The sequence below is a fragment of the Pseudochaenichthys georgianus genome, chromosome 15 (assembly GCF_902827115.2).
Source record: "Pseudochaenichthys georgianus chromosome 15, fPseGeo1.2, whole genome shotgun sequence".
Lineage (NCBI taxonomy): Eukaryota > Metazoa > Chordata > Actinopteri > Perciformes > Channichthyidae > Pseudochaenichthys > Pseudochaenichthys georgianus.
This window is the reverse complement of record NC_047517.1, coordinates 12,091,218-12,116,457: the sequence shown is the minus strand read 5'-3', so window position 1 is coordinate 12,116,457 and position 25,240 is coordinate 12,091,218. Positions and strand designations below refer to the sequence as shown.

Genomic DNA, 25,240 nt, shown 5'->3' with positions numbered 1-25,240 from the left:
TGCTCCACTGACTGTCAGCTACAGTTAAACCTAAGAGAAGAAGAAGAAGAAAATAGCTCACCCACAGGATTGTTTCCGGGTCAGCGCGTCACGTTGCCACACTGTAAACACAACTCAGTTTAAACAGAAGAATTCAGAATAAGTGATGCACTGCGGTTTCTCTTGAAGTAGGTAACAATTTTTCACTTTAAACATGTCCGTTTCTGTCTGACATATAGTGACTTTAAATCACTGGATATGTGTTGTGTTGTAATTCATAAAAAGATGTGTAATGAAGTTGGGAGACCATGCTCGTGAGATTTTGTTGACTTGCTCATTTTTTTCAAGTGTTTTACAGTCACCATAGCTAACTGTTAGCTCGTGATAACTGCACATCACTTTTAGTGCTCATAACATTACTATGTACATCGAAGAGCTACTGCTAGTAATAGTAATTATTTCCTACATAAGCCAGCTCCAGATGTGAGCATTTGCTATAGTCTGATCAGCCTTGTTTGTTTACTTTTTTACAAAAATAATGTGGTGTAAAAAAACATTTAAAAGCATAGATTGTTCATTCTCAGTAAGAGGTAAGACAGTCTGTCATTTGTTAACTACTGCTGTAACATCACAGAGATGTGTGAGAGCTGATTTATTTGGGGCTTGATGCATTGTTGACCTGCAGGACTAACATTATGCGATCTTCAATATTCTTAACTCTAGGTTCCTTGACTTGCTTTTTCCAAGTTCTTCTTGAGATTCTTGTTGAACATATACAGTCTTTCCTGATTTGTGGATTCTTTTAAGTGTAATACATGTATGTATGTATGTATTTTAGAAGAGTTATTATGTGATAAGAGCAATGCATTGTTTTCATCACACCATTAGGCTGTTGTGAAGTTGTATTTGATTGTGTAGAACTACATATAGGTCTACACTAGGGGTATCAAACTCAAGGCCCAGGGGCCAAATCCGGCCCGCGACTTCATTTTATGTGGCCCACACCACAAGAGCTTGCAAAGAATATAATATGTTTATTATATGGTTACATGCTACTTTACAGAAGCACGTTGCCCATAAACTACTTGTCCCACAATGCATCTCAAATTTGACTTTTTTCTCAGAATTTGACTTTTTTTCTTCAAAATATGCTTTCTTTTCTGAGAATTAGATTTCTTTTTCAAAATGTTACTTTTTATTTCAAAATGTCTCTTTTTTTCAGAATTTGGCTTTTCTTTTTAAATCATTTTGTGACATTCTTACTGAAGAGACTTGCAATTATTTTCCCTAGACTTCTGCTTTCAGACGTAATCAATGATGAAGTTATTACCCTATCCGATAATCATCCAATGCAGAGGCAATCATGTAATATAATACATTATTTTATATATATTAAATATTTATATATGTATTTTTATATAGTCTTAAAGTTACAACCGGCCCTTTGAGTGCAACCATAATGCTGATGTGGCCCGTGATGAAATTGAGTTTGACACCCCTGGTCTACACCATCTGCAGTATTTAGAGATTTAGGATATATGCTGTGATTGAATTTCTCATGTTCCTTTTGTTCTTGTTGTCAGGTTGAAATAATCATGAAGAACAGAAGCGGGGGCTCTGTGGACAACCGGCTCAAACAGAGAGTGGAGCAGGTAAACACCCATGGCCTCACTGTATGATATCAGGTCTGTGGGATTCATTTAATAAACCATGACCTTGTTATTCATTAAGTAACAAATAAGCAGTATAACGCCGTTAGCTCGTCCATTCCAGTAACCAGGGATCTTACGATTGCCCATGATGAGAAGGGAGGGACACGGCTTATATCTAATTTTCTCCATTATCTGGACCCAACTCTCCTCCATCTTCCCTCTGCATCCTTTCTGAAGTGATGTCACAGAAACATCACAGCCTGGGTCCTTCTTTCATGCTGTGTCTGTGTTATTTGTGTTTTTGAATGAGAATGGCACCTGAGACCGAGTCTGATTTTCTTGATGTTGAATTGTGTTTTCAGTACATGGCGACCTGCTCCAGTGAATATGTGGACCTGTCAGTCATGGCTGTGGAGCTCCAGAGACTGCACAGGCAAGTGCATCACAATTAGGGCCTTTCACCATTTGGAAAAAGAATAATAATTAAGATTAGTTCGATTTATAGTTCAATATGATTCACGATATTGGAGGGAATTCATCCATTTTGAATCAGAATTCTCATTATCATTGAAAGATATATTAAATGATCTTGGTGTGATTTGTTTTTGATTTTGTTAAGTCATTCAAAATTATATTTAAAACATATTTAGCCATTAACAAATATTGTGTTCCTATGATTAGAATATTGCACTTGTCCATAATGAGTTTCGATAACAAATCTAAATAGAAGTTATTTAAATAAAACAAACTAATGAGCACACAGTTGAATCCTTACCTCTAATAGAGGTATTAACATTAGCACCTTCATAGCAGTGGGAGTTATTTCAGGGCAGTTGCATAAGACTGCATTTTTTTATAGCTCACCTATTATCTAACAACTTGTCCATGTCTTTTATACATAAATCTGTGTTTCCTCTGTGTAAAGAGATTCAGAAAGTTTCAGTACAAAAAGTTCTCTCACTTTTTGTCCTGATTAATTTATATAAAAACCTGTCTGAAAAGGAGCCGGTCAGATTTGGGCCACTTTGTGATGTCACCATGTATTTTGGGCTTGTACAACCATTAGCCAATACATTTAGCCAAAATAATTGGTATTTCCAGCCAAACACTTCAGAGACATGTTTTGTATATATCTGAGACCTATACTATTTTGTTAAAAAGAGTATAATAAGTAAAAAGTGGACACTGAGTGTGTATTAATGTCTATATAAACAATGAAAAACAATTCTGTTTATATTTCATCTTTAGAATGGATTACGGCAGGCGAAACAAAATAGCTTTCAGGCTTCAAGTAGAGAAAGGTAAGAGTGTATCAGTCCGTGTGTTCCTTTAACAATTATTGCACTTGTTGTGATTTTTATAACATTTGTTTAATCATGCAGCGATGGTACCAACTCATCCATGCCATTGTTCATAATAAAACTCTGATCTGTTTTTTTTTTGATCTGCCTCTCCTAGTGTATGACATATTAATGAAGGACACTGGGATAAATGATCTGGAGAACAAACACATGGCTAAGAGAGCAAAGCACGCCAACAAAGGCACGGGGTAAAGAACACCCCCTACCACTGCTTCCCTCCAATGTACTCATATTCTATATACACAACTAATGCCTGTGTGTGTGTGTGTGTGTGTGTGTGTGTGTGTGTGTGTGTGTGTGTGTGTGTGTGTGTGTGTGTGTGTGTGTGTGTGTGTGTGTGTGTGTGTGTGTGTGTGTGTGTGTGTGTGTGTGTGTGTGTGTGTGTGTGTGTGTGTGTGTGTGTGTGTGTGTGTGTGTGTGTGTGTGTGTGTGTGTGTGTGTGTGTGTGTGTGTGTGTGTGTGTGTGTGTGGACAGTGAAGGCAGCAGCAGCAACTCAGAGGAGGACGGCGACAGTGATGACGTCATTCTGGAGGACACGGTAGGAATACATGGGAAGGTTAAATCAAAAGGCTACGGGAAGATTCAGACCTAAAGAAATGTTTATGGCAGGGTTCCTACGGTCATTAAAAACCTGGAAAAGTCATGTTTTTGGTCGTGGAAAATTAGGTAAAGGTCATGGAGAAGTCAGTGAAAATCATTGGTGAAAAAGTGTATGAACCCTGTTATGGGAAGCTTGTTTAACTTATCTTAAAACACACAACTTTAGATAATGAAGTGAAATCACATGTTAAGCACTTAGAAAAACTTGAATCCACCAAGGCTGTCCTTTCTAAACAAAAGATATGGATAGATAGATGGATTTCAAAAGGATTCCTGCTCTAAAAGGGATGGCAGTTTATTTATCAAGAGCCTTTTAGGTATATGTATCAGTGGTAAAAGGCTTTTCTTATCCCACAATTTAAGACAAACTGTTTTAATATAACAATACAAGGCACACAAGGCAATCATCAAAACGTGATTTGATTGATTTAGCTAATTTATAACTTAACTTAGGCAATATACCTCACCTCTAGTGAGGGGCCCGGCCCTTGGTAGGTTTTTCTGGATGTGGCCCAGCTGATCTGGGAGGGAGTTCCAGAGGCGCGGGGCGAATGAGCAGAAGGCTCGGTCTCCCATTGTTCGGGATGTAAAGTAGAGGAGCGTGGCTGGAGCTGGTAGATGTCTGGGTACGGATGAGGTCACAGAGGTATTTTGGGCTTTGTCCATTCAGGGCTTATAGGATATCTTCTCCAATGGGAGGCCTGGCAGAATCCGTTGCAGCCAATGAGTGATGCTTGGGCTGTGAGCCTTTTTCCAAAACAATGCAATACAGGTTTTGGCGTAGAGCAAGCTGAGGTCTCCAAATGTTCGCTCCCTATATGTATGCTCTTCTGGATATAAACATAGCAGAAAACACTTTGGATCCAGTCAAATCGGCTTTGAACTGATCTTCTCTCTTGCACCTCTTCCCAGAACACTTGAATCTTTCTGCGGAGAAAGGCTTTTTGAGATCATGGAACAAAGAAGGAGACAACTAGTAGTGTCTCTTCCTGTATTTTTGGACCCGCTTGTAATGTGTTATTTATATTGTGTATTATGTTTTTATTTTGAAATGTTAAAAACGTTACCCTTAATATTTGAAGCATCTTTGAGTACCTCGAAAAGCCCTCTATAAATGAAATGTATTAGTATTGCCTTAACCTCTTGTCAATAATAATATATAACTGTTTTGAAAGAAGTATATCGACTCTTTTGATATAGCCAGGCCCATCATTTCCCTTTTCTTCTAGTTTTTCGTGATTTTATTTTTTGGATTGCTCTCACGCACGTTTCCCAAACATGGGACTGCTTCTTAAAGGTCACCTATTATGCAAAATCCATGTCTTTTCTACATAAACATGTGTCCCCTCTGTGTAAAGAGATTCTGAAAGTTTCAGGAACAAAGATTCACTCTCTTTTTGTCCTGTATATATCTGAGACCTATAATAGGGAACCTTTAAAGAGTCCTCTGACAGTGAGATCTGATTCTTCCATGTTTCTGTTTGTTGCCCTCCGCAGCCGATCAACCACATGAACAGTTCCCTAACGTCTCTGTACCGTAAAGGAGTCCCTGAGTTGGGCTGCGGCTCCCCCAGGAGAGATCCTCCTGCTGGCGGCGCAGCCAGCGCGCCCCCGACTGCAGGAACACAGGTGTCCACAGGAGGCTGGTTCATTGACAAAGGCAGAGGCCCCGAGGAGCGCAAAATCTTAATCGACCTGTGTGATGATGTAAGTTCCTCTGGAGGGGGTGTGTGTGTATTTAGAGACAGACATTGTACATAAGGAGGTAATAGCTGTTGGTTTTTGTAGTTTTCTCCTGTTTTGTGTAACTTACAATACTTGTTTGAACAATGTCTGTATATATGATTAGGATTCATTGTCATTTTCTTTTCTTTTTTTTTATTCTAGTGCCCACAAACACATGTGTATCTTTCATATTACCAAGTGAGTAATGAGCTCATATTTCTGTCCCCAGCAGATGGATGTGTCCATGCTTGAGCCGGAGAAATCGACCAAAAAGTCAAAGAAAAGGACAAAGGTCTCTGAAACTACTGTGACCCGCACCCCAAATAAGAAAGGTCAGCCTCGTCTAGCTTTACAGTATAACTATAAAGTAGAGCTGCAACTATTTTGATTATGGATTCATCTGAGAAATATTTGATTGATTCGTCGTTTTGAGAAACTGGGATAACATTTCCTCTTTCTGCCATTTTGCATGACAAATTACGTAAGGATTAACTCAATATTGGCAGATTTTTTTATTCTATCAATCGATTTATAAAGACGAATTGTTGCAGACCTTCATAAATATATGCTTGAATTAATATTGAACACCCTTCAAAAATATAATGTATATTCCCTGTATGGCTGCAACATACAATTCTTTTCATAATTAATGGACGGATGATATTTCTTTCATTATTTATTGTGTATTGACTATGGTTGTTGAATTGCTCGTTGACAGATATGTATGAACAGTATTGGCTGTGAGGTTCCACTATGTTGCATTCACAGTATTTTCTCTGTTTAAATGATTTTTCAGCCAAATCAAAATCACTCGAGCTGCAGTATCCCACTCTGAAGTTTGAAGATGTGGGAGGCAATGAAGAGACGTTAACGGTAAATATATACTTTAAACCTTTCTTCATTTATTTGACACAGAAAAAGCTATTATTATTATAGAGTTATTTCATATTATCCGTTGTGACTAGTTTGAACCTGTACTACTTTGACCTGCTGCAGGAGGTGTGTAAGCTGCTGATCCACATGCGTCATCCGGAGGTGTACCAGAGCCTGGGGATGGTTCCTCCCAGGGGCTTCCTCCTGCACGGACCCCCCGGCTGTGGAAAGACCCTGCTGGCCCAGGCTGTGGCGGGGGTGAGTGCTGGACAATGCCTGGGGAGAACATGTGGACACACTCGCCTGTCTGCTGTTTTTATTACCAGCAGATAAAGAGAGTTAGAAAGGTCCAGACATCACCTACTCCGTCTGGACCAGGTTATGTTCAGAGGTCAGGCTTTTAAGCAGAAAATACCAGTGTTCAATAACTAGTTTCTTTAACCATAGCATGACATCAATGCCACCAATCAAAATCGTGGCAGACATTAAGCGGTTAAGCAGAACTGAAATCAACCAGTAAGCAGTGTCGATCAATCGAATATACAAAAAGAAGAACGTTGAACATAGAATGGTTTGTTTTTTAGTGCTTTTTGAATAAAGTGATATATTTTGTGTGTCAGGAGCTGAAGCTGCCCTTGTTGAAGGTGTCGGCTCCAGAGCTGGTGTCTGGAGTGTCGGGGGAGTCTGAACAGAAGCTCAGAGAGCTGTTTGAACAGGCTGTGGTTAGTACTAGTTTTCCTCTTCTATAGTGATCAACACAAGTCAAGAGATTGGAGGAGGTGAAGTCCGCACACGTCTCGCTGTAGGATTAAATAAACAGGTCATTTGGATAAATGATAAATAATGTTGCGTGCGTATTCCCCCTCGCAGAGCTCTGCTCCGTGTATCATGTTCATAGATGAGATCGATGCCATCACACCAAGGAGAGAGGTGGCTTCTAAAGACATGGAGAGGAGGATCGTAGCCCAGCTGCTGACCTGCATGGACGGTAGGACACACTGACTCCAGAGCAGCATCACAATGTGTCCCCTTCTCAGAGACTTTATGTACAAGACAACCTGCCTTTCATTCAGCATATCCAGGCAGTAGCCTAGACTCCAAAAATGAAACAAACAAGCACATACTACTAGGGATGTAACGATATACCGAATATCGCGGTAAATAAACGTCCCAATACCGTCGTATTTTTACCGTCGTAAATCTTTTTTTTTTTAAACTCTTTTTTTTGGTGAATATCGCGGTATCGCGGTAAATAAACAACTGACAAAATCTACTGCGATTTAAAAATATTATTTTTTTTAAACACTTTTTTTTGTTTTAAACCTTTATTTAACCAGGTGGTCCCATTGAGATCATCGATCTCTTTTTCAAGAGACCTGTCCAACATGGCAGCAAGTAGGTTACAACATGAACATAAAACAACAGAACACAAAAGGACATCGTATTTACAGGGCTACATACAGGCTACTCTACATACACCTAGAGACATTGACAAGTACCAACAGTATATTTATATCTCGCCCTGTCAATAAGCCTCACCTTCTTGGCAACAACTGTATTGTTTTTGAAGTGGTGGAGAGACAATGCACAGTTTGACCCACTGCTGTCACCCATGGCTAAAGCATATCTCTCCGTCCCACTGAGGTGGCGTTAGACTTTTTCGTTGTCCGTCATTTTGACAGACAGGATCGTAAAATGTCCGTCATAATCCCTTATTACCCGTCGGGTCTGAACAGTTCACGAGAGAGCACGCTCGCGAACTGTCAACGGGGGGGGGAGCGGTGTGTGCATGCACCTCACGGGAGCGCGCACAGCGTAAAGCAAAACCTCATGTATTGATCTGTACGGCAAAGTACGGTTTGGAAACGATATCATTTCCTTTTGGGGGGCATGCATAACACGGCATAACACCAGAGCCTCGCTGCGGGGAAACGTTGGCGCTGTTCCGAGTTTGTTCTAATCTGTCAAAATGACTGCTTTCAGATTTTTCCGTCATTGTTAAATAAAATATTCGGTTAACGCGACCACTGCTGTCCCAGCAACATCAGTACCAAGCGAGAGAGTTTTTTCCAGAGCAGGGGATATTGTAAATGCCCAAATATCCCAGCTTATAAATACCTGGAAATGTGGACATTCTCATATTCCTAAAAACCTGTCTGATGATGCTGAGTGAGTGACTCGTGAGTTTTAGTTGAGTTACTAAAGTGAAACTTGATTTATTTTATTGCAGGGTCTGATTATTAAATGTCCTTGTTTATTTGTGAGATGCAGAGGCACAAAGAAAATGCCTACTTTGTTTAGTAGTACTATAGGTACAAAAACACTGGTTTTCTTGTTCCAGTCTGTTACTGTCACTTTGTTTTCGACACTTTAAAATACTGCTATCCTACTAAAATGCTGTACAAATCAGATTTATTATTTAATAAAGAAACATTTTTTTTTTCTTTATTATTCAATATCGCGATAAATACCGTACCGTGGACTTGTTATCGCGATATTATCGTACCGTGCGTTTTTGGTATCGTTACATCCCTACATACTACTGTTTAAAAATGCAGAAATAAAAACTGAGCTGACAGAAAATGCTCCGTTTTTGTTTAATACACACAGTTAAGCTCACACTAGGGCTGTACCCGAATATCCGAATATTCGTTCGTTGGAGTACTATTCGGGTTTCAATTTCGTTATTCGGATATTCGTTTTTTTTCCGTTTTTTTATTTATTGAAATCTCCAATATCAAGCTTGTGCCTCTTCGGGGGGTGCTAACACTTAACCATAAACGTTATTGTTTACTTTCTCCGTCTTTATATGTAGATATTTATTTTTCTCCATTAATCTCCGGCACGTTGTTTCCATAGCAACAACAACTTCCTGTCAACTGTGCTACCTCTCCTTCAAAATAAAAGCATGTCTATACAAAATAGAAAGCCAAGCCAAATTACACTTAAGACATATACAACTGCAACGAAAGTAACAAACACAATGCAATATCCTTTTCAATTTCAAAGAACACCAATTGGGTTGTATACATTAACAAATAACTATAAAACAACAATACTGTAGAATAACAAAAAGAATGCCGTGAATAAACCGAAATACGCATGTCGAAGCGGTTCGCTGCTGATTACTACGCACATCCCTAAATTAGGCTCATCAACAGCTGGTGGATATGTGATATTAAGCAAAAGGTGAAGCAACTGCCAACACTAAGAAAAGAAAATGACTTGACAGTGCTGCTCTCCTCCTGGCAGACCTGAACAGTCTGACGGTGACGGCTCAGGTGATGGTGATCGGGGCCACCAACCGGCCGGACTCCCTGGACCCCGCCCTGCGCAGAGCGGGGCGCTTCGACAGAGAGATCTGCCTGGGGATCCCTGATGAAGCAGCTCGACTCAGGTCAGACAAACGTCCATAGAGAATGAGGATGTACATTAGTATGCTGAATATTGTATTGCTTTTGCCAAACGATCGCCTCTGAGGTCGCTTTCACACTTTGAAAAGTAAAAACCAAATTCTCTGTTCTGCAGGATCTTGAAGACGCTGTGTCGGAAGCTGAAGCTGCCGGAGGACTTTGACTTCAAGCAGCTGGCCCGCATCACTCCGGGCTACGTGGGGGCCGACCTCATGGCTCTGTGCCGGGAAGCAGCCATGAGCGCCGTGCACAGAGTTCTGATGGAAAGAAGAGCATCGAGCCAAAGAAAGAGCTCCACTGAAGAGACTGTAACAGGTGGAGCTCAGACTGACGAGGCTGTGACAGACGGAGCTCAGGTGGAGGAGGCTGTGACAGACGGAGCTCAGGTGGAGGAGGCTGTGACAGACGGAGCTCAGGTGGACGAGGCTGTGACAGACGGAGCTCAGGTGGACGAAGCTGTGACTGACGGAGCTCAGGTGGAGGAGGCTGTAACAGACGGAGAGGTCACAGAGACACAGACAACAGACCTCACCCCCCCGCTGCCTCGGGAGGAGGCGGGGCACAATGACCTGCAGGTATGGGGGTCTCCAACCACACATCTGTCTCATTCCACTCAGAAGGATACTGTACTTTTATCTACACATATAAATATAAACATTGTTACCGATGTTGGCAGTGAGAGCTGTGGTCAAACCCCGACTTGGTGTTTTATTTCTTCGGGGAATTCTGGAGCATTTGCATATTACACTTTTTTCCCATTGTTTTTCTTTATGTACTATTAATAGAGGCTCAACTCAAGGTTCAAGGTTCTTTATTGTCAAACTAACATAGCTACAGAGTAGTTATGTCGTTGAAAATGTTAGATCACAGGCTTCTCCAACAATGCAACACAATAATACAGATAAGCAGACAATATTAAAGCAATATTAAAGTATATTATATTAAAAGTAATACAAAAGAAAAAAAATTCTTAGAAAATTCGTTTTTTTTATCAACTTTAGTGAACAGTGTCCTCTTGCTGCTGGAAAAACATCAAGTCTTGAAAGTCACATCTCATATTTAATCTAGGGTCCGTTTTTGTGAATGTAAACAAAAAATGAGGGCGGTTGCATATAAGTTACAAAACAACTCACCTTTAGAACTGAGAAGATCATATAAGATAATGTAGGTCTGTCGCCCTGCTGTGTTTCCAAACATTACTGAGCCTTTAATCAGAAACATTAATAATGTAATGTTAGTACCGGTCAGTTATTTTGAGAGCATTTTCTCGTTCTGTAGTTTTGTATTTCCTTGCCAGTTATTGAGGGCATCTTGTGTGCTGTGTCCAGCAGGGGGAGCTGTGGCACCTGCTGCAGCTGCTGAACAACACTGAGACTCTGTCGGAGGAGGAGCTGGCCGGCCTCTCCATCCTCATGTCAGACTTCCAGGCGTCTCTGGCCAGCGTGCAGCCCTCCGCCAAGAGGGAGGGCTTCGCCACGGTGCCCGACGTCACCTGGGAGGACGTGGGGGCATTGCAGGACATCAGGGAGGAACTGACCATGGCCATACTGGTAATCATAATCATCATTCTTCATGTTAAACATCTATGATCCACACCGAGAAGATCCATTTATACTCTGAGTTCTTTAACCATCAAGTCCCAATTATCAAGGAAGAATATTTAGCTTGGGTCAAATGGTGTCAACACAATGGGATTAAAGAGATTATATTTCATGGGGTTTCCCCTTGTGTAGGTTTGTGTGCATATCAATGGTCTGCAAAGGCTCAAATCCCAAAGTTCCCTCCAGATGGAGTTGTCATCAAAAGTAAGATAACACTTTGGTGTTTTTTATACTAAGAAACAACATCCTTCTCATTGTGTGTCCTGCAGGCTCCGGTGCGTTCTCCGGAGCAGTTCAAAGCTCTGGGGCTCAGCGCTCCATCCGGGGTGCTGCTGGCTGGACCCCCAGGTTGTGGAAAGACCCTGCTGGCAAAGGTGAACCCCCCCACACACACATTACATTTAGCTGATGCTTTTTTCCAAAGCGACTTACACTAAGTGCATTCGACCAAGAAGATACAAACTTGAAGAAAACAGAATCATATAAGTACATCAGGTTTCATAGAGACAAAACATTTCAAGTGCTACTCAACTGGCTTTAGATAAGCCAGTCCTTTATTAGTATATCAGTGCTTTGTTAATAATTCTATCGTTCGAAGTGGAGTCGAAAGAGATGAGTTTTCAGTCTGCGCCAGAAGATGTGTAAGCTTTCTGCTGTCCTGATGTCAATGGGGAGCTCATTCCACCATTTTGGAGCCAGGATAGCAAACAGACGTGTTTTTGCTGATGGGAACTTGGGTCCCGCTCGCAGTGCTGGTGCAGCGAGCCGTTTGGCTGATGCAGAGCGGAGTGCACGCGCTGGGGTGTACAGTTTAACCATGTCCTGGATGTAGGAAGGGCCAGATCCATTCGCAGCATGGTATACTAGTACCAGTATCTTGAAGTGGATTCTAGCAGTTACTGGAAGCCAGTGGAGGGAGCGGAAGAGCGGCGTGGCGTGGGAGAATGTAGGAAGGTTGAATACCAGACGAGCCGCTGCATTCTGGATGAGCTGCAGAGGTCTCATGGCACTTGCAGGTAGACCAGCCAGGAGGGAGTTGCAGTAGTCTAGGCGTGAGATGACGAGAGCCTGGACCAGAAGTTGCGTCACTTTCTGGGTCAGGAGGGGACGTATCCTCTAGGGCTGTACCCAAATATCCGAATATTCGTTCGTTGGAGTACTATTCAGGTTTCAATTTATTCGGATATTCGTTTTGTTTGTTTTTTAGTTTTTTTCCCGTTTTTTTTTCAAATAGAATTTATTGAAATCTCCAATATCAACGTAAGAGCTTGTGCCTCTTCGGGGGGTGCTAACACTTAACCATAAACGTTATCGTTTACTTTCTCCATCTTTATATGTAGATATTACTTTTCTCCGTTAATCTCCGTCACGTCAACTTCCTGTCAACTGCGCTAACTCTCCTTCAAAATAAAAGCATGTCCATAAATAGGAAGCCAAGCCAAATTACACTTAAGACATATACAACGGCAACAAAAGTAACAAACACAATGCGACATCCTTTTCAATTTCAAAGAACATAAATTGGGTTACATTAACAAATAACTATAAAACAACAATACTGTAGAATAACAAAATGAATGCCGTGAATACACCGAAATACACGTGTTGAAGCGGTTCGCTGCTGATTACTACGCCCCCCCCCACGCGGGCCGAATATTCCCTGCTGATTACTACCGAATATCCGGTGCCCGAAAAATGTTATTCGGGACAGCCCTAGTATCCTCCTGATGTTGTAAAGAGTGTATCTGCAGCAGCGGGTTGTTTGCAGTGAAGGACAGGTTGTTATCTAGGGTCACACCCAGATTCCTTGCAGTCTGAGTCGGGGAAACAACAGAGGGGCCGATGTTGATAGTCAGGTCAAGAGTGGGACAATCTTTTACCGGAAGGAAAAGCAGTTCAGTCTTGTCAAGGTTGAGCTTGAGGTGGTGAGCAGACATCCACCGAGAGATGTCTGCTAGACAAGCAGAGATGCGTGCGACGACCTGGGTCTCTGAGCGGGGAAAGGACAGAATTAATTGGGTGTCGTCAGCGTAGCAGTGGTATGAAAAACCATGTGGGCTAATGACAGATCTGAGCGAATTTGTGTACAGGGAGAAGAGGAGGGGACCAAGAACAGAGCCCTGAGGGACCCCAGTAGTTAATTGACAAGGGTCGGACTCTGACCCTCTCCAAGTTACCCTGTAGGTACGGTCTTTGAGGTATGAGGTGAGGAGGGAAAGTGCAGAGCCTGAAACTCCAAGTTCTTGGAGAGTGCGAAGGAGGATCTGATGGTTCACCGTGTCGAATGCAGCAGACAGGTCCAACAGGATGATGACAAAGGAGAGGGAGGCTGCTTTAGCAGTGTGCAGTTCCTCAGAGACAGCAAGGAGGGCAGTTTCTGTTGAGTGGCCTGCCTTGAAACCAGACTGGTGCGGATCCAGAAGGTTGTTCTGATGGAGATAACAGGAGAGTTGTTTAAAAACGCGCGTTCAAATGTTTTAGACAGGAATGAGAGTAGAGAGACAGGCCTGTAGTTTATAACATCGGACGGGTTTACTTTTTGCCTCCTTGAGACTGTTTGGAAAGTGACCAGAAGTTAGAGAAGTGTTGATTAAATGGGTGAGAAACGGTAGAATATCAGTAGCGATAGTCTGAAGGGGGTTTGAGGGGATAGGGTCCAGAGGACAGGTGGTAGGACGGGCAGAGGTAATGAGGGTAAGAACCTCACTTGGAGAGAGAGGGGGAAAGGAGGTTAGTGTGCGGGTGGAAGGAGGGTCTGGTGACCCAGCGGTGAGTAAAGGTGGGTCAGAAAAAGAAGAGTGAATATCATCAACCTTTTTTTCAAAGTGGTTAACAAAGTCGCGTGGGGGAAGGGAGGAGGGGGAAGGGGCTTTGGGGGTTCGAGGAGGGTGGAGAAGATGGAAAATAGTTTTTTAGGATTGGAATAGGAAAAATTGATCTTATCTTGAAAGAAAGTGCTTTTTGCCTGAGAGATCGAAGCAGAGAAAGAGGAGAGGAGAGCCTGATAGGTTAGGAGGTCGTCACGGTGTTTGGATTTCCACCGTTTCCGCTCTGCTGCCCGAAGGATGGTTCTATTAGCACGCAGTGCGTCATTTAGCCAGGGAGAAGGAGGGGACTGACGAGCCTGCCGAGATGTGAGAGGACAGAGAGAGTCCAGAGAGGATGAGAGAGTAGAGAGGAGAGCTTCCGCAGCAGAGTTTGGAGGCAGAAGATGGAACGAGTCAGAGGAAGGGAGGGCTGAGAGCACCGATGAGGCAGGGGGAGAGGGAACAAAGGTTACGGTGGACAGGTGCAGAGTTAGAAGAGATTAGTTTGTTATGTTTGGAAAGGGGTAGAGAGAATGAAATGAAAAAGTGATCCGAGGTGTGGAGCGGGTTTACAGAGAGGTTAGTAACAGCAATAATAGTGTTTTAGTGCAATTGATCTACTTTTCTTTGGTATTCCATCAGCTAACCACACATTTTTAGAAATTATTTGTAATCAAAATAGATACTCAATGACTCATAAAGGGTGATTTTCTTTACTTTTTTCTGGCTAATTGACAATTATTTGTTGTTGTTTTTAAATGTACAGAGAAAATGACTTTATGTTTAAGAATCAGACCTATAAAATGTAATATAACATTTTTACTACATAATGAATAGTCGGGGGTGTACTGTGTCTCACTGTGTGTTTCTGTGTTGTCTCCTGACAGGCAGTGGCCAATGAGTCAGGCCTCAACTTCATCTCTGTCAAAGGTCCAGAGCTGCTCAACATGGTAAGTCACTAGGGATGTAACGATATATCGCGGTATCGCGGTAAATAAACGTCCCAATACCGTCGTGAGACTGACAAAATCTACTGCGATTTAAAAAATATAATTTTTTTTAAACACTTTTTTTTGTTTTAAACCTTTATTTAACCAGGTGGTCCCATTGAGATCATCGATCTCTTTTTCAAGAGACCTGTCCAACATGGCAGCAAGTAGGTTACAACATGAACATAAAACAACAGAACACAAAAGGACATCGTATTTACAGGGCTACATTTACACACCTAGAGACATTGACAAGTACCAACAGTTATATCTCGCCCTGTCAATAAGCCTCACCTTCTTGGCAAAAACTGTATTGTTTTTGAAGTGGTGGAGAGACAATGCACAGTTTGACCCACTGCTGTCACCCATGGCCAAAGCATATCTCTCCGTCCCACTGAGGTGGCGTTAGACTTTTTCGCTGTCCGTCATTTTGACAGACAAGATCGTAAAAATATCCGTCATAATCCCTTATTACCCGTCGGGTCTGAACAGAGAGAGAGAGCACGCTCGTGAACTGTCAACGGGGGGGGGCGGTGTTATGCGGTGTGTGCATGCACCTCGCGGGAGCGCACACAGCGTAAAGCAAAACCTCCCAGACATGTATTGATCTCTACGCAAAGTACGGTTTGGAAACGATATCATTTCCTTTTGGGGGGCATGCATAACACGGCATAACACCAGAGCCTCGCTGCGGGGAAACGTTGGCGCTGTTCCGAGTTTGTTCTAATCTGTCAAAATGACTGCTTTCAGATTTTTCCGTCATTGTTAAATAAAATATTCGGTTAACGCGACCACTGCTGTCCCAGCAACATCAGTACCAAGCGAGAACGTTTTTTCCAGAGCAGGGGATATTGTAAATGCCCAAACATCCCAGTTTATAAATACCTGGATATGTGGACATTCTCATATTCCTAAAAACCTGTCTGATGATGCTGAGTGAGTGACTCGTGAGTTTGAGTTGAGTTACTAAAGTGAAACTTGATTTATTTTATTGCAGGGTCTGATTATTAAATGTCCTTGTTTATTTGTGAGATGCAGAGGCACAAAGAAAATGCCTACTTTGTTTAGTAGTACTATAGGTACAACAACACTGGTTTTCTTGTTCCAGTCTGTTACTGTCACTTTGTTTTCGACACTTTAAAATACTGCTATTCTACTAAAATGCTGTACAAATCAGACATTTTCCGAGTAAATCACATTTTTATTGTTTTTATGTTTATTTATTATTCAATATCGCGATAAATACCGTACCGTGGACTTGTTATGGCGATATTATCGTACCGTGAGTTTTTGGTATCGTGACATCCCTATAAGTCACCGAGCTGCAGGAAGATGGAAATGTGGCCGAGGCTGCCTGTGCATTATTTCGATGTAGGGTCATAGTACAGCCAACAGAGTGTCACTTATTAACCTTCAACCACGTCTCTGAGAGGCTCATTCAGTGTGTTCTGCTAGCATCACATCCCGTCTTTCTGTGTATTTAGCTCAGACTCTGATTTTCATGATGACCTGTGTCATTCATTTCACACCCTTGCTCTAAATATTGTAAAAGAAAGGGTTGATGTTAAACTCCTGGTTGTGTTAATTGATGCCTGTGTGTGCAGTATGTTGGTGAGAGTGAGCGGGCTGTCAGACAGGTCTTTCAGAGAGGACGCAACTCAGCTCCGTGCGTCATCTTCTTCGATGAAATTGACGCTCTGTGTCCGCGCCGCTCAGGACACGAGGTGAGAAACATGGACTTCATGATTTAGGAGAAATTCTATGAGCATCATGTTTAAAATGTTATGCATTGGAACACACCAGCCACGCCGTAGAAAGTCATGTCAGCTGGTGCAATTAATGTTCTACAGCTTTTCTTCTAAGACACCTTATGACATGTGTGTGTATGAGCATTGTTTGTGTGTGTCCAGTCAGGAGCCAGCGTGCGGGTGGTCAACCAGCTGCTCACAGAGATGGACGGCTTGGAGACCAGACGGCAGGTCTTCATCATGGCTGCCACCAACAGACCAGGTAACCACAGTGACATGGCAAAATGTAGTGGGTTCGGAAATGAAGATTAAGCCTATTTCTTCTATTGCCTTTTCTCAACCTTTTTCTAAAACAATATGACTGTCTTGTCCCCTGCCAGATATCATCGACCCTGCCATACTGAGGCCAGGCCGGCTGGATAAGACCTTGTATGTGGGTCTGCCTCCTCCAGCAGACCGCCACGCCATCCTGCTCACCATCACCAAGGTACAGGCTCACCACAGAAAGAGGAGAGACGGAGACAATCATATTACTCAACATGTGATCTAGCGTAGGCGGATGTTTTATGTTGAAAACCAGTACAGAGATAAATTGAACTGCTGCCACGTGAATGACTTGTTAGATATTTATGTTATATTGCCATTTGTACTCCTATTGTATTTAATGTAATTTGTCTAGCACATTATTAGTTTAACTTTTGTTCATATGAATATTTCTTCTTTTTTTCATTTATTTATTTCATTTTAATACAGAAACTGTTGGAAACCCCAATTTTCAGTGGGGAATAAAATATTCTGACTGAGGATTCTAATAATCTTATACACTGGGAATTCCTGAAATTATAAATCTTCTTTACCTGCAATTAACAATATGTCATTTATATTCAAAGCCGTTACTTGTAGTAGCAGTGATAGTATATATATATATATATTTTTTTTTTCTTCCCATCATTGTGGAAGCAATAGACAATCATAGAACACATGATTTCATATTACACAGGTTCTTCAAAATGAAGTATTTCCCTAGAAATGTCTTCTATGCCCGCCAACATTTTAAAGACCCTTTTTCCGTTCCACCTAAATTACCTCGTTATCCAGAAATAACTCTGAGATATTTCTATGACATCGATGTGATTTATTACAGTTAGATGCCTGAGTCTATCTTATCAAAGCCCTCCCTTTTTTCCTTTATTGTTATCTCTAGTAAAAAAAAAAAATGGTCCGGCTGTTTTCTTTACATCCTAAACGTTTTTTGTGATCCTCCTGTGAAAATATTTCATTTGATTGATTATTAACATTGCCAGAATTAATAGTTTGGAATGTAAAGATCTCCTTTCTCATTGCATAGCTCATCAGTCTTCAACATGATCCCATTGCTAGGTTTATAACTGTGTGCTTCATAGTCATTGTTGAGGTTTTTGTGACCAGAAAAATGAAGGACCTTTGTCACTGGGAGGTGTAAGGCATCCTTTGAAGAGTCTTTGATACAACTGTGCTGCTGATCTTCTGTAGGGAGGGACCAAACCCCACCTGGAGCAGGATGTTAGTCTGGAGGAGATCGCCTTCAACGAGCGCTGCGATTGCTTCAGGTGAGTCTTACTGAACATTTCACACTGTTTCTGCCGCTTTCAGTCTGATTAATTAACTGGATTTAAACAGTGATAAGAACCACTGATACACTGTGTGTGTGGCGCGCAGTGGGTTGTGCATTGGTGTTCAGATCATGGGGTCACAGGTTCAAACCCCACTGCAGTCAGCATGTCGTTGTGTCCCTGAGCAAGACACTTCACCCCAAATTGTTCCTGTGGGGATTGTCCACAGTATTGAGTATGTAAGTCGCTTTGGATAAAAGCGTCAAACAAGTAACTGTAATGTAATGTGTGTGTGTTTGATGCAGTGGAGCTGACCTGAATGCGTTGGTGAGGGAAGCCTCTGTGAACGCTCTGAGGGAATACCTGAAGTCCCAGCCCACTACCACTGCTACACCAGGTAACCTGACTCCTACCTCAAATACCTGTATTCAGTATTTCAAGGGGCCCTGTTATGCTTTTTGGGGTTTTCCCCTTCCTGTAGTGTCTTCTATAGGTGTTGGTGCATGTAAATGGTCTGCAAAGGCTAACAAGCTCCCTCCAGAGGGTGTTTCTCTCCCACACATTTCCCCACCCTGACTGAAACGCCTCCATTGGACTGCTTTGTTTACATGCGTAACGTAGTGACATCACTATGTAACACTCTTGCTGCTATTGGCTAACGCTTCTACACATTGCACGTTATAGGCTAGGGCGCGACATCTCTAAGCAGTTGACCAATCGCCACAGAGCCAGCCAGCTAACCAATCAGAGCAGACTGGGGTGTCAATGTTGTTATTACAGGAACAAGCCTTACAGTTCTAGACTACACCCTCAATATGCTAATATGCTAACCGAGTGACAAGAACTACTGTAATTAGCACATGGATGCTGACATTAACATCATATCTTTTTTTTGTTATCTTACATTGGACACTAAAACGGAGCAATTTCATTGCAAAAACGAAATAAAGTGTTCGAATTCTGATCATTGGAAATTGCTATATTGAAAATGGTAACTTTCTCATGAAACACAACAAAAACATAACAGGACTGAATTCCTGCCTATTGTTTATTTTGTTTTCATTGTTACACACAGGACACACGTTCACTGCTGGCCCAGTTGTTGACATCAGAGTGAGCAAACTGAACTTTGAGGATGCCTTCAAGAAAGTTCGTCCATCTGTGTCCAAAAAAGTAAGTGCACATTTTGTTGTAGCTCTAATAATAAATGATTGCACAGGTGACTGCTGTTATCATACCTGAGTTTCATTACTGACTTCAAAATGATACAATTGTAATAGCTTTAAACTGGGAAAATATGAATATGAATCAGACTCTTATCAGCCTATTTCACAGAAGAAGAAGAAGAAATGCATTTATGAGAACCTTTACACCTATGAATTATATTTATATTCCCTATACATTGTGACTGTTCCTGTGTTCCCTGTGCAGGAGCAGATAATGTACGAGCTGCTCAGAGAGTCCCTCATCAGATAACTACTGGACCAGAACCACAGTTCAACTTTAATTAATCATTTTATGTAATGTATGTATACACATTTTATTATGTTGAATCATAACTGATTCCTGCTTTTGTAATAAAAAGTGTAGAAACCAAATATGTCTGTGTGTTTGTTATAGGTTTGGTTAAAAAAAAAAATCCCAGCAGTAACTGCTATACCATTGTTTTAAAGACTAATAAAAAAAGTACATTTAAAAGATAGGCTACATGGTATCATGTATGTTTACACCATATGTTTTTGGAAATGTAGCACTAAGGCCTTATGGTCTTATTTAATAATTAATTTAAGATCCAGATGGGCTGAGGATAGGAGCCCGACAAGAGCCTGTCTTTGCTGACCTGGGTGACACTAGAAGCCTCTACAGCGAGGACCTGTTGATAGTAAGGGGTAGTTATATTCCTGCTTCTTCCCAAAGTCCACTATCAGCTCTTTGTTTGCTGTCGTTCAAGAGTAGGTTGTAAAGTAAACCAGTAAAGTCCCCCACACCCCCGGAGTGGAGCAACGAAACTGAAATTAAGAAGCAGTTTCGGCGCGCTATGCATGTACTTTGGTCAGGAGGTTTTAAAGTGCTATATAAATAAAGTTGGATTGGATTAATCTACCTTATTTGGGGGCCCCCTTCTGGTCCAAGGACTTGCCTGTCGGTAAACGGCGCCCCTGTATACACACATTCAATACATACATACATACATACATGCATACGAGCGATATAATTACTAACAAAGCACTTATATACTAATAAAGGACTGGCTTATCTAAAGCCAGTTGAGCAGCACTTGAAATGTTTTGGCTCTATGAAACCTGATGTACTTATATGATTCTGTTTTCTTCAAGGTTGTATTTTGTTGGTCGAACGCACTTATTGTAAGTTGCTTTGGATAAAAGCGTCAGCTAAATGCAATGTAATGTAATACATACATACAGTATCATGGCTTGAACTAGTGGGAGAAATGGCACTGTTTGTCTGTAGCCAATGCCTTGAACCTCGGCAAAAATGGCATTAGAAGCATTAGAAAGTCAAGGTAAACTTGTGGTTAACTTAAATGCGCGTGACACTCGCGCACACAAGTAAATATATGCACGTTCATTCTCAGAATGCGTCAGACACAAGACAATATACATTAAAGGGGACCTATCATGCAAAATGCACTTTGTGATGTCTTTTATACATAAATTAAATATGTGTCCCCGGTGCGTCGGGGAACTCACGCAGCGTCAGAAAATAAAACCCGCTCTCTTTTCCTCCGTAGGCTACCCAAATCTTTTAAAAACAGGGGTACAACGAGCGGATACAGATTTGCTGCCAATCTGACGTCAAATCGGCAGCGGACCCACAGAAAGAAGTTATCAGAAACAATGCCTGACGCGTTTTGAACGTGTTTTGGACGTAATCTCGTCTTTGTTCACATTAGCAAGCCTCGCTAACACTCAGAGCTAACCTGTACTGGAGAGCACATGTGTTTTAAAAAGCAGGAAATCAAAAAAGGAACTCACCTTGTGATAAACCCGCAAGAGAAAAAGCATTTGAGATCCATACTGTTTCAGAGATAATCCTTGATGTGGATAAGAACAGGATGGCGTTTTATTACAACAGAATTTAACTTTATCTCCGGTAGAATTCTGATCAGGCATTAGCTCCGCCTCCTCTTTTTTTTTTTCACGCTAAGGACCCAAAATCCGCATTTCTCTAAAGGCCCTGTCACACTGTCCCGAAATTGACACCCGATGGACACACGATAAAGGAAATGTTCAAATTCGGCTCTGATCGTAGCAACATCGGGCCATTCGTGAGGGCATCTTTAGCCATCGTATGACCGCCGGTGGAGTTTCTCAGGCTCCGGCAGCAACTTCATGAGCGGCAACTTCGTAAGGCACTCGTGAGGGCATCTTGTCAAATCGTGTCATCTTCGTGTTATCATCGGTGCATTCACCCTCACTCTGATCGGGGCGAATGCCCGATGGCACCGATGATAACAAGATGCCCTCACGATGGCCTTACGAAGGGCAAAATGGACACACGAATTCAACACGAAAATGAACCTTCGCAAGGTCCTTCGGCAATTTTTTGGCATGCCAAAGATTTTGCCACCGCTCACGAAGTTGCTGCCGGAGCCTGAGAAACTCCACCGGCGGTCATACGATGGCTTAAGATGCCCTCACGAATGGCCCGATGTTGCTACGATCACAGCCGAATTTGAACATTTCCTTTATCGTGTGTCCATCGGGTTGTTTTATTGCACAACAAAATCATGTAAACATATTATGTAAATAACCCAATTTGTGTTAGTGAAACTAAAAAGGATATAATATATTATTTTGAAGGAGAGTTGACAGGAAGTTGTTGTTGCTATGGAAACAACATTACGGAGAAAACGTAATATTTTCTACATATAAAGACGGAGAAAGTAAAGAACAAAGTCTAAAAATATCAGTACAGTATCATAGTACTGTAACATAATTGTTTTTGGTACTTTCATTGCAGTTGTATGTCTTAAATGTAATGTAAATGTTGCCTTCGTGTGTGGTTCGGGGCCATCTTCGTGCGAAATTCACAATTCCATAATCGTGTGTCCATCGGGTGTCAACTTCGGGACAGTATGACAGGGCCTTTACAGGGCTGCACAAGAGGGGTATGAGCAGTATGAGGCATGGCTAAAATGGGTGAACTGTTTGGTATTTTAAGCAAAAAACTTCACAGACCTATATTTGTATAGGTATGGCCCTACAATAAAAATGTTCCAATATAGGATAATAGGTCCACTTTAATTTACATCAGAATCAGATTTTTTTTTAATTATTATTTTTTTAAATGGGACACAGGGTTCGGTCCGGATTGATTTGCAGTTCGGTCCGGATCCGGACCTTGGTCTGGAGTTTGAGAAGCCCTGCGGTATACTGTATGTGTCGACATGGTGTTTCTTCCTTTGTTGTATATTGGTAGGGGTCTACAGGGGAAACAGCAGGGGGCTAAGAATGCTGCCCTGGGGTGCTCCAGTGTTGATGTTGGAAGAGGTGTTTCCTTCTCCAAACTGCTTCATGTGTCATTGCTATCACACAAGGCAAGTACAAGTGTAGCAGTATATGTGTATTTATGTATCTTGTATGTCTCCTTAGCCTCCCCAATCTGGCTCTATGACTGCTGTAGCGCTTTACTGTGGACAGTTCAAAGAGGCCATTGTTCGGATAGCTCCAATCCTTCATGATTCCAGCAGCCTTGGTCCTGCACTGCCTGGTGTTATTGTCTTTAGGCAGCAGTGCATTCTGCAGACCGTACCAGACTGATCCTTGGTTTTTCTGACATTTAGTGAGAGCCAGTTGTCTCCACCTCCCCTCTCCGCAACAGGCTGGCGCTACCTAATTACATTCTTAATGATTAGACCACTAACATCCAGTCTATGGCTTACTGTATAAATAATACAGTTCTTCTTGTACTGTTGGAGATGGAGATAAAGATTGCCTAGCAAATTTTGATAGTTGCAGTTAACATGTCTCGTACTGGAAGGATGGGAAACAAAAGAAACTCAGAAAATTATTGTATCAGGCTGTGGACATTTGGAGAACATTAGGAGGATCTATAAATATATATATAATTGTACGTTGGAGAAATCTAAGCTGCCAGGGATGTTGAGGTTTCTTCAGTCAAGACGCATGTAATAACAAGTCTCAAAAACAAGTTTTGAAAAGCAAGACATGATAGATTACACAGCTGCTTATGAATGATGTCGGAGCATATTGTGTATTTGCTGATGTCTTTCAAGATGTTTAACATACGACAGATAAGATTAATAAAAAGGTTTGGTAAGATAGTTTAATGAGGCATCATTGCAAATAAATGGTGCTTTTATGTTGTACACTAGACCTTGTTAAAATGTAAATGTGACCTTTGTACATTAACATTTTTGTACAACAAATATTCTCAGGTTCCTTCAAAGATAATTCAAATGATGATAATGCAGGACCATTCTTGGTACTTCTGAGGATTTAAGTGAACTCCAGTACCCAGCAACAGTTAATGTTGTATGGCATTGTCTAATAAACTCACTGTTCTGGAGAAAAGAACAAAAAAACATTCAAACAATGGTAAGGAAATACTTTGCAGGAGATAAAGGAATTTCCTAAAAGAAACACCTGGCAATAACAAGAAAGGGGAGGCTGGAGTTTCGCTTTGAATTACTTTTTTTTTTTCTGTAGGGAGGAATTATGTTAATATTGTTGTCATTTTTATTATCAGTAATTTTTTATATCCACTAAATGTCTTCTTGATTTATATGGTTTCCCATTTAAACATTTATACAACTACAGTCTCTTTACAACTGGGACAAATCCATCTGCTGATTATGAGAATTGAAAGCTACTCAATGTGCCTTGTAGTGAAATAGTTTTGCCAACTGCTTTAAACTATGGAACATTGAAAAACGCAAAGAAATCCAGTTTTTTTCATTCATTCTTTTATTGGCTTTAGAGTAACAATATATTATATGGAAAATGTTGGAATCCGCCAATTCAATAGCAACCATAATTAATGTGTTCTTGGTTGCTTGATAAAACAGAGGACAGGGCCTCAACTGTACAGGCATTGATTTTAACATTAAAAACTATTCTTGGCAGATTCTTCATCAAAATGAATACATAGTAAACATTGAAATTAAGACCACAAATTGAAATAAAAGCTGTGAGGCACTGATGAGTGCATGCTCATCTCCCATACAACAGCACCTTTTGTCAATCACTGTGTGTGGACAGCAGGTTGCACAATGTTGTGTTAACATTTAGGGGTTGCATGTTAAAGAGCAGTTTTAAAAATGTGTCACAGGCCACAAAAGGTTTTCCAATGCATTTAAAATATTAAAAGCAACCAAGCGAGACTGAATTCATATTCTATCACATATTATGCAACCAACGCATTTCATATGGAGGGATATTAATGATGAGTGGATTCACTCAGAGGCAACTTTGGTCCAATCGCGACCAGATGTCAACCATAGCATAGCTGCTTTTATGCTGCTGACCTCTGACCAACTTCGATATGGTTTGAAAACTGTTTGGGCAGTTTTTTAGTTTGCTGTGTTTGGCTTATTTCTGGGGCTGATTGCACAAAGACATGTTTTGTTTCGCTCTTACTAGCTAAATGCTAACCTTTAAACATGAATGAAGTACTGACTTATTCAGGATCTAATATACAAGTAGAGGGAAAGTGCATAATTTGATTGTTTGGTTAAACATCAACTGGAGGCAGAGCAGTCTGTTGTTGTATGGACAACTTTGGTTCCTCATGACTAAACAGTGTGGCACCACACTTTGAGGCCTCAGAGATGATGCAAGTATTCCCAGAGCATTCAGTGCACATTAGCACACCAGCTAGTTTCAGAACATCTACAACAGTAGCATTTTGTGGTA

The 25,240-nt window shown here is 41.3% G+C and overlaps 1 protein-coding gene across 3 annotated transcripts; it reads left to right on the top strand.

The window, feature by feature from the left end:
* Positions 1–79: 79 nt before the first annotated feature.
* nvl (nuclear VCP like) lies at positions 80–19,939 on the top strand. Of its 3 annotated transcripts, none has more exons than XM_034101453.1 (24): positions 80–167; positions 1,563–1,631; positions 1,994–2,064; positions 2,880–2,932; positions 3,090–3,180; positions 3,468–3,531; positions 5,091–5,300; positions 5,551–5,650; positions 6,115–6,191; positions 6,315–6,449; positions 6,812–6,913; positions 7,062–7,179; positions 9,444–9,588; positions 9,720–10,179; positions 10,933–11,154; positions 11,475–11,579; positions 14,900–14,962; positions 16,606–16,725; positions 16,912–17,011; positions 17,130–17,236; positions 18,262–18,338; positions 18,647–18,738; positions 19,417–19,514; positions 19,773–19,939. In XM_034101453.1, the coding sequence occupies exons 2-24, from the start codon at positions 1,575–1,577 to the stop codon at positions 19,815–19,817; spliced, it is 2,712 nt and encodes a 903-aa protein (XP_033957344.1). In that variant the 5' UTR covers positions 80–167; positions 1,563–1,574; the 3' UTR covers positions 19,818–19,939. The 3 variants fall into 3 exon arrangements, with proteins under 3 accessions (XP_033957344.1, XP_033957345.1, XP_033957343.1); XM_034101454.1 differs by having other exon boundaries at positions 5,548–5,650; positions 10,936–11,154; XM_034101452.1 differs by having other exon boundaries at positions 5,548–5,650.
* Positions 19,940–25,240: the final 5,301 nt, after the last annotated feature.

Coding starts and splice junctions, on each gene's coding strand:
- nvl (XM_034101452.1), top strand. CDS start 1,575: ATGAAGAACAGAAGCGGGGGCTCTGTGGACAACCGGCTCAAACAGAGA. Junction 14,963..16,605: donor GTCCAGAGCTGCTCAACATG/GTAAGTCACTAG, acceptor CTGTGTGTGCAG/TATGTTGGTGAGAGTGAGCG. Junction 16,726..16,911: donor CGCGCCGCTCAGGACACGAG/GTGAGAAACATG, acceptor GTGTGTGTCCAG/TCAGGAGCCAGCGTGCGGGT.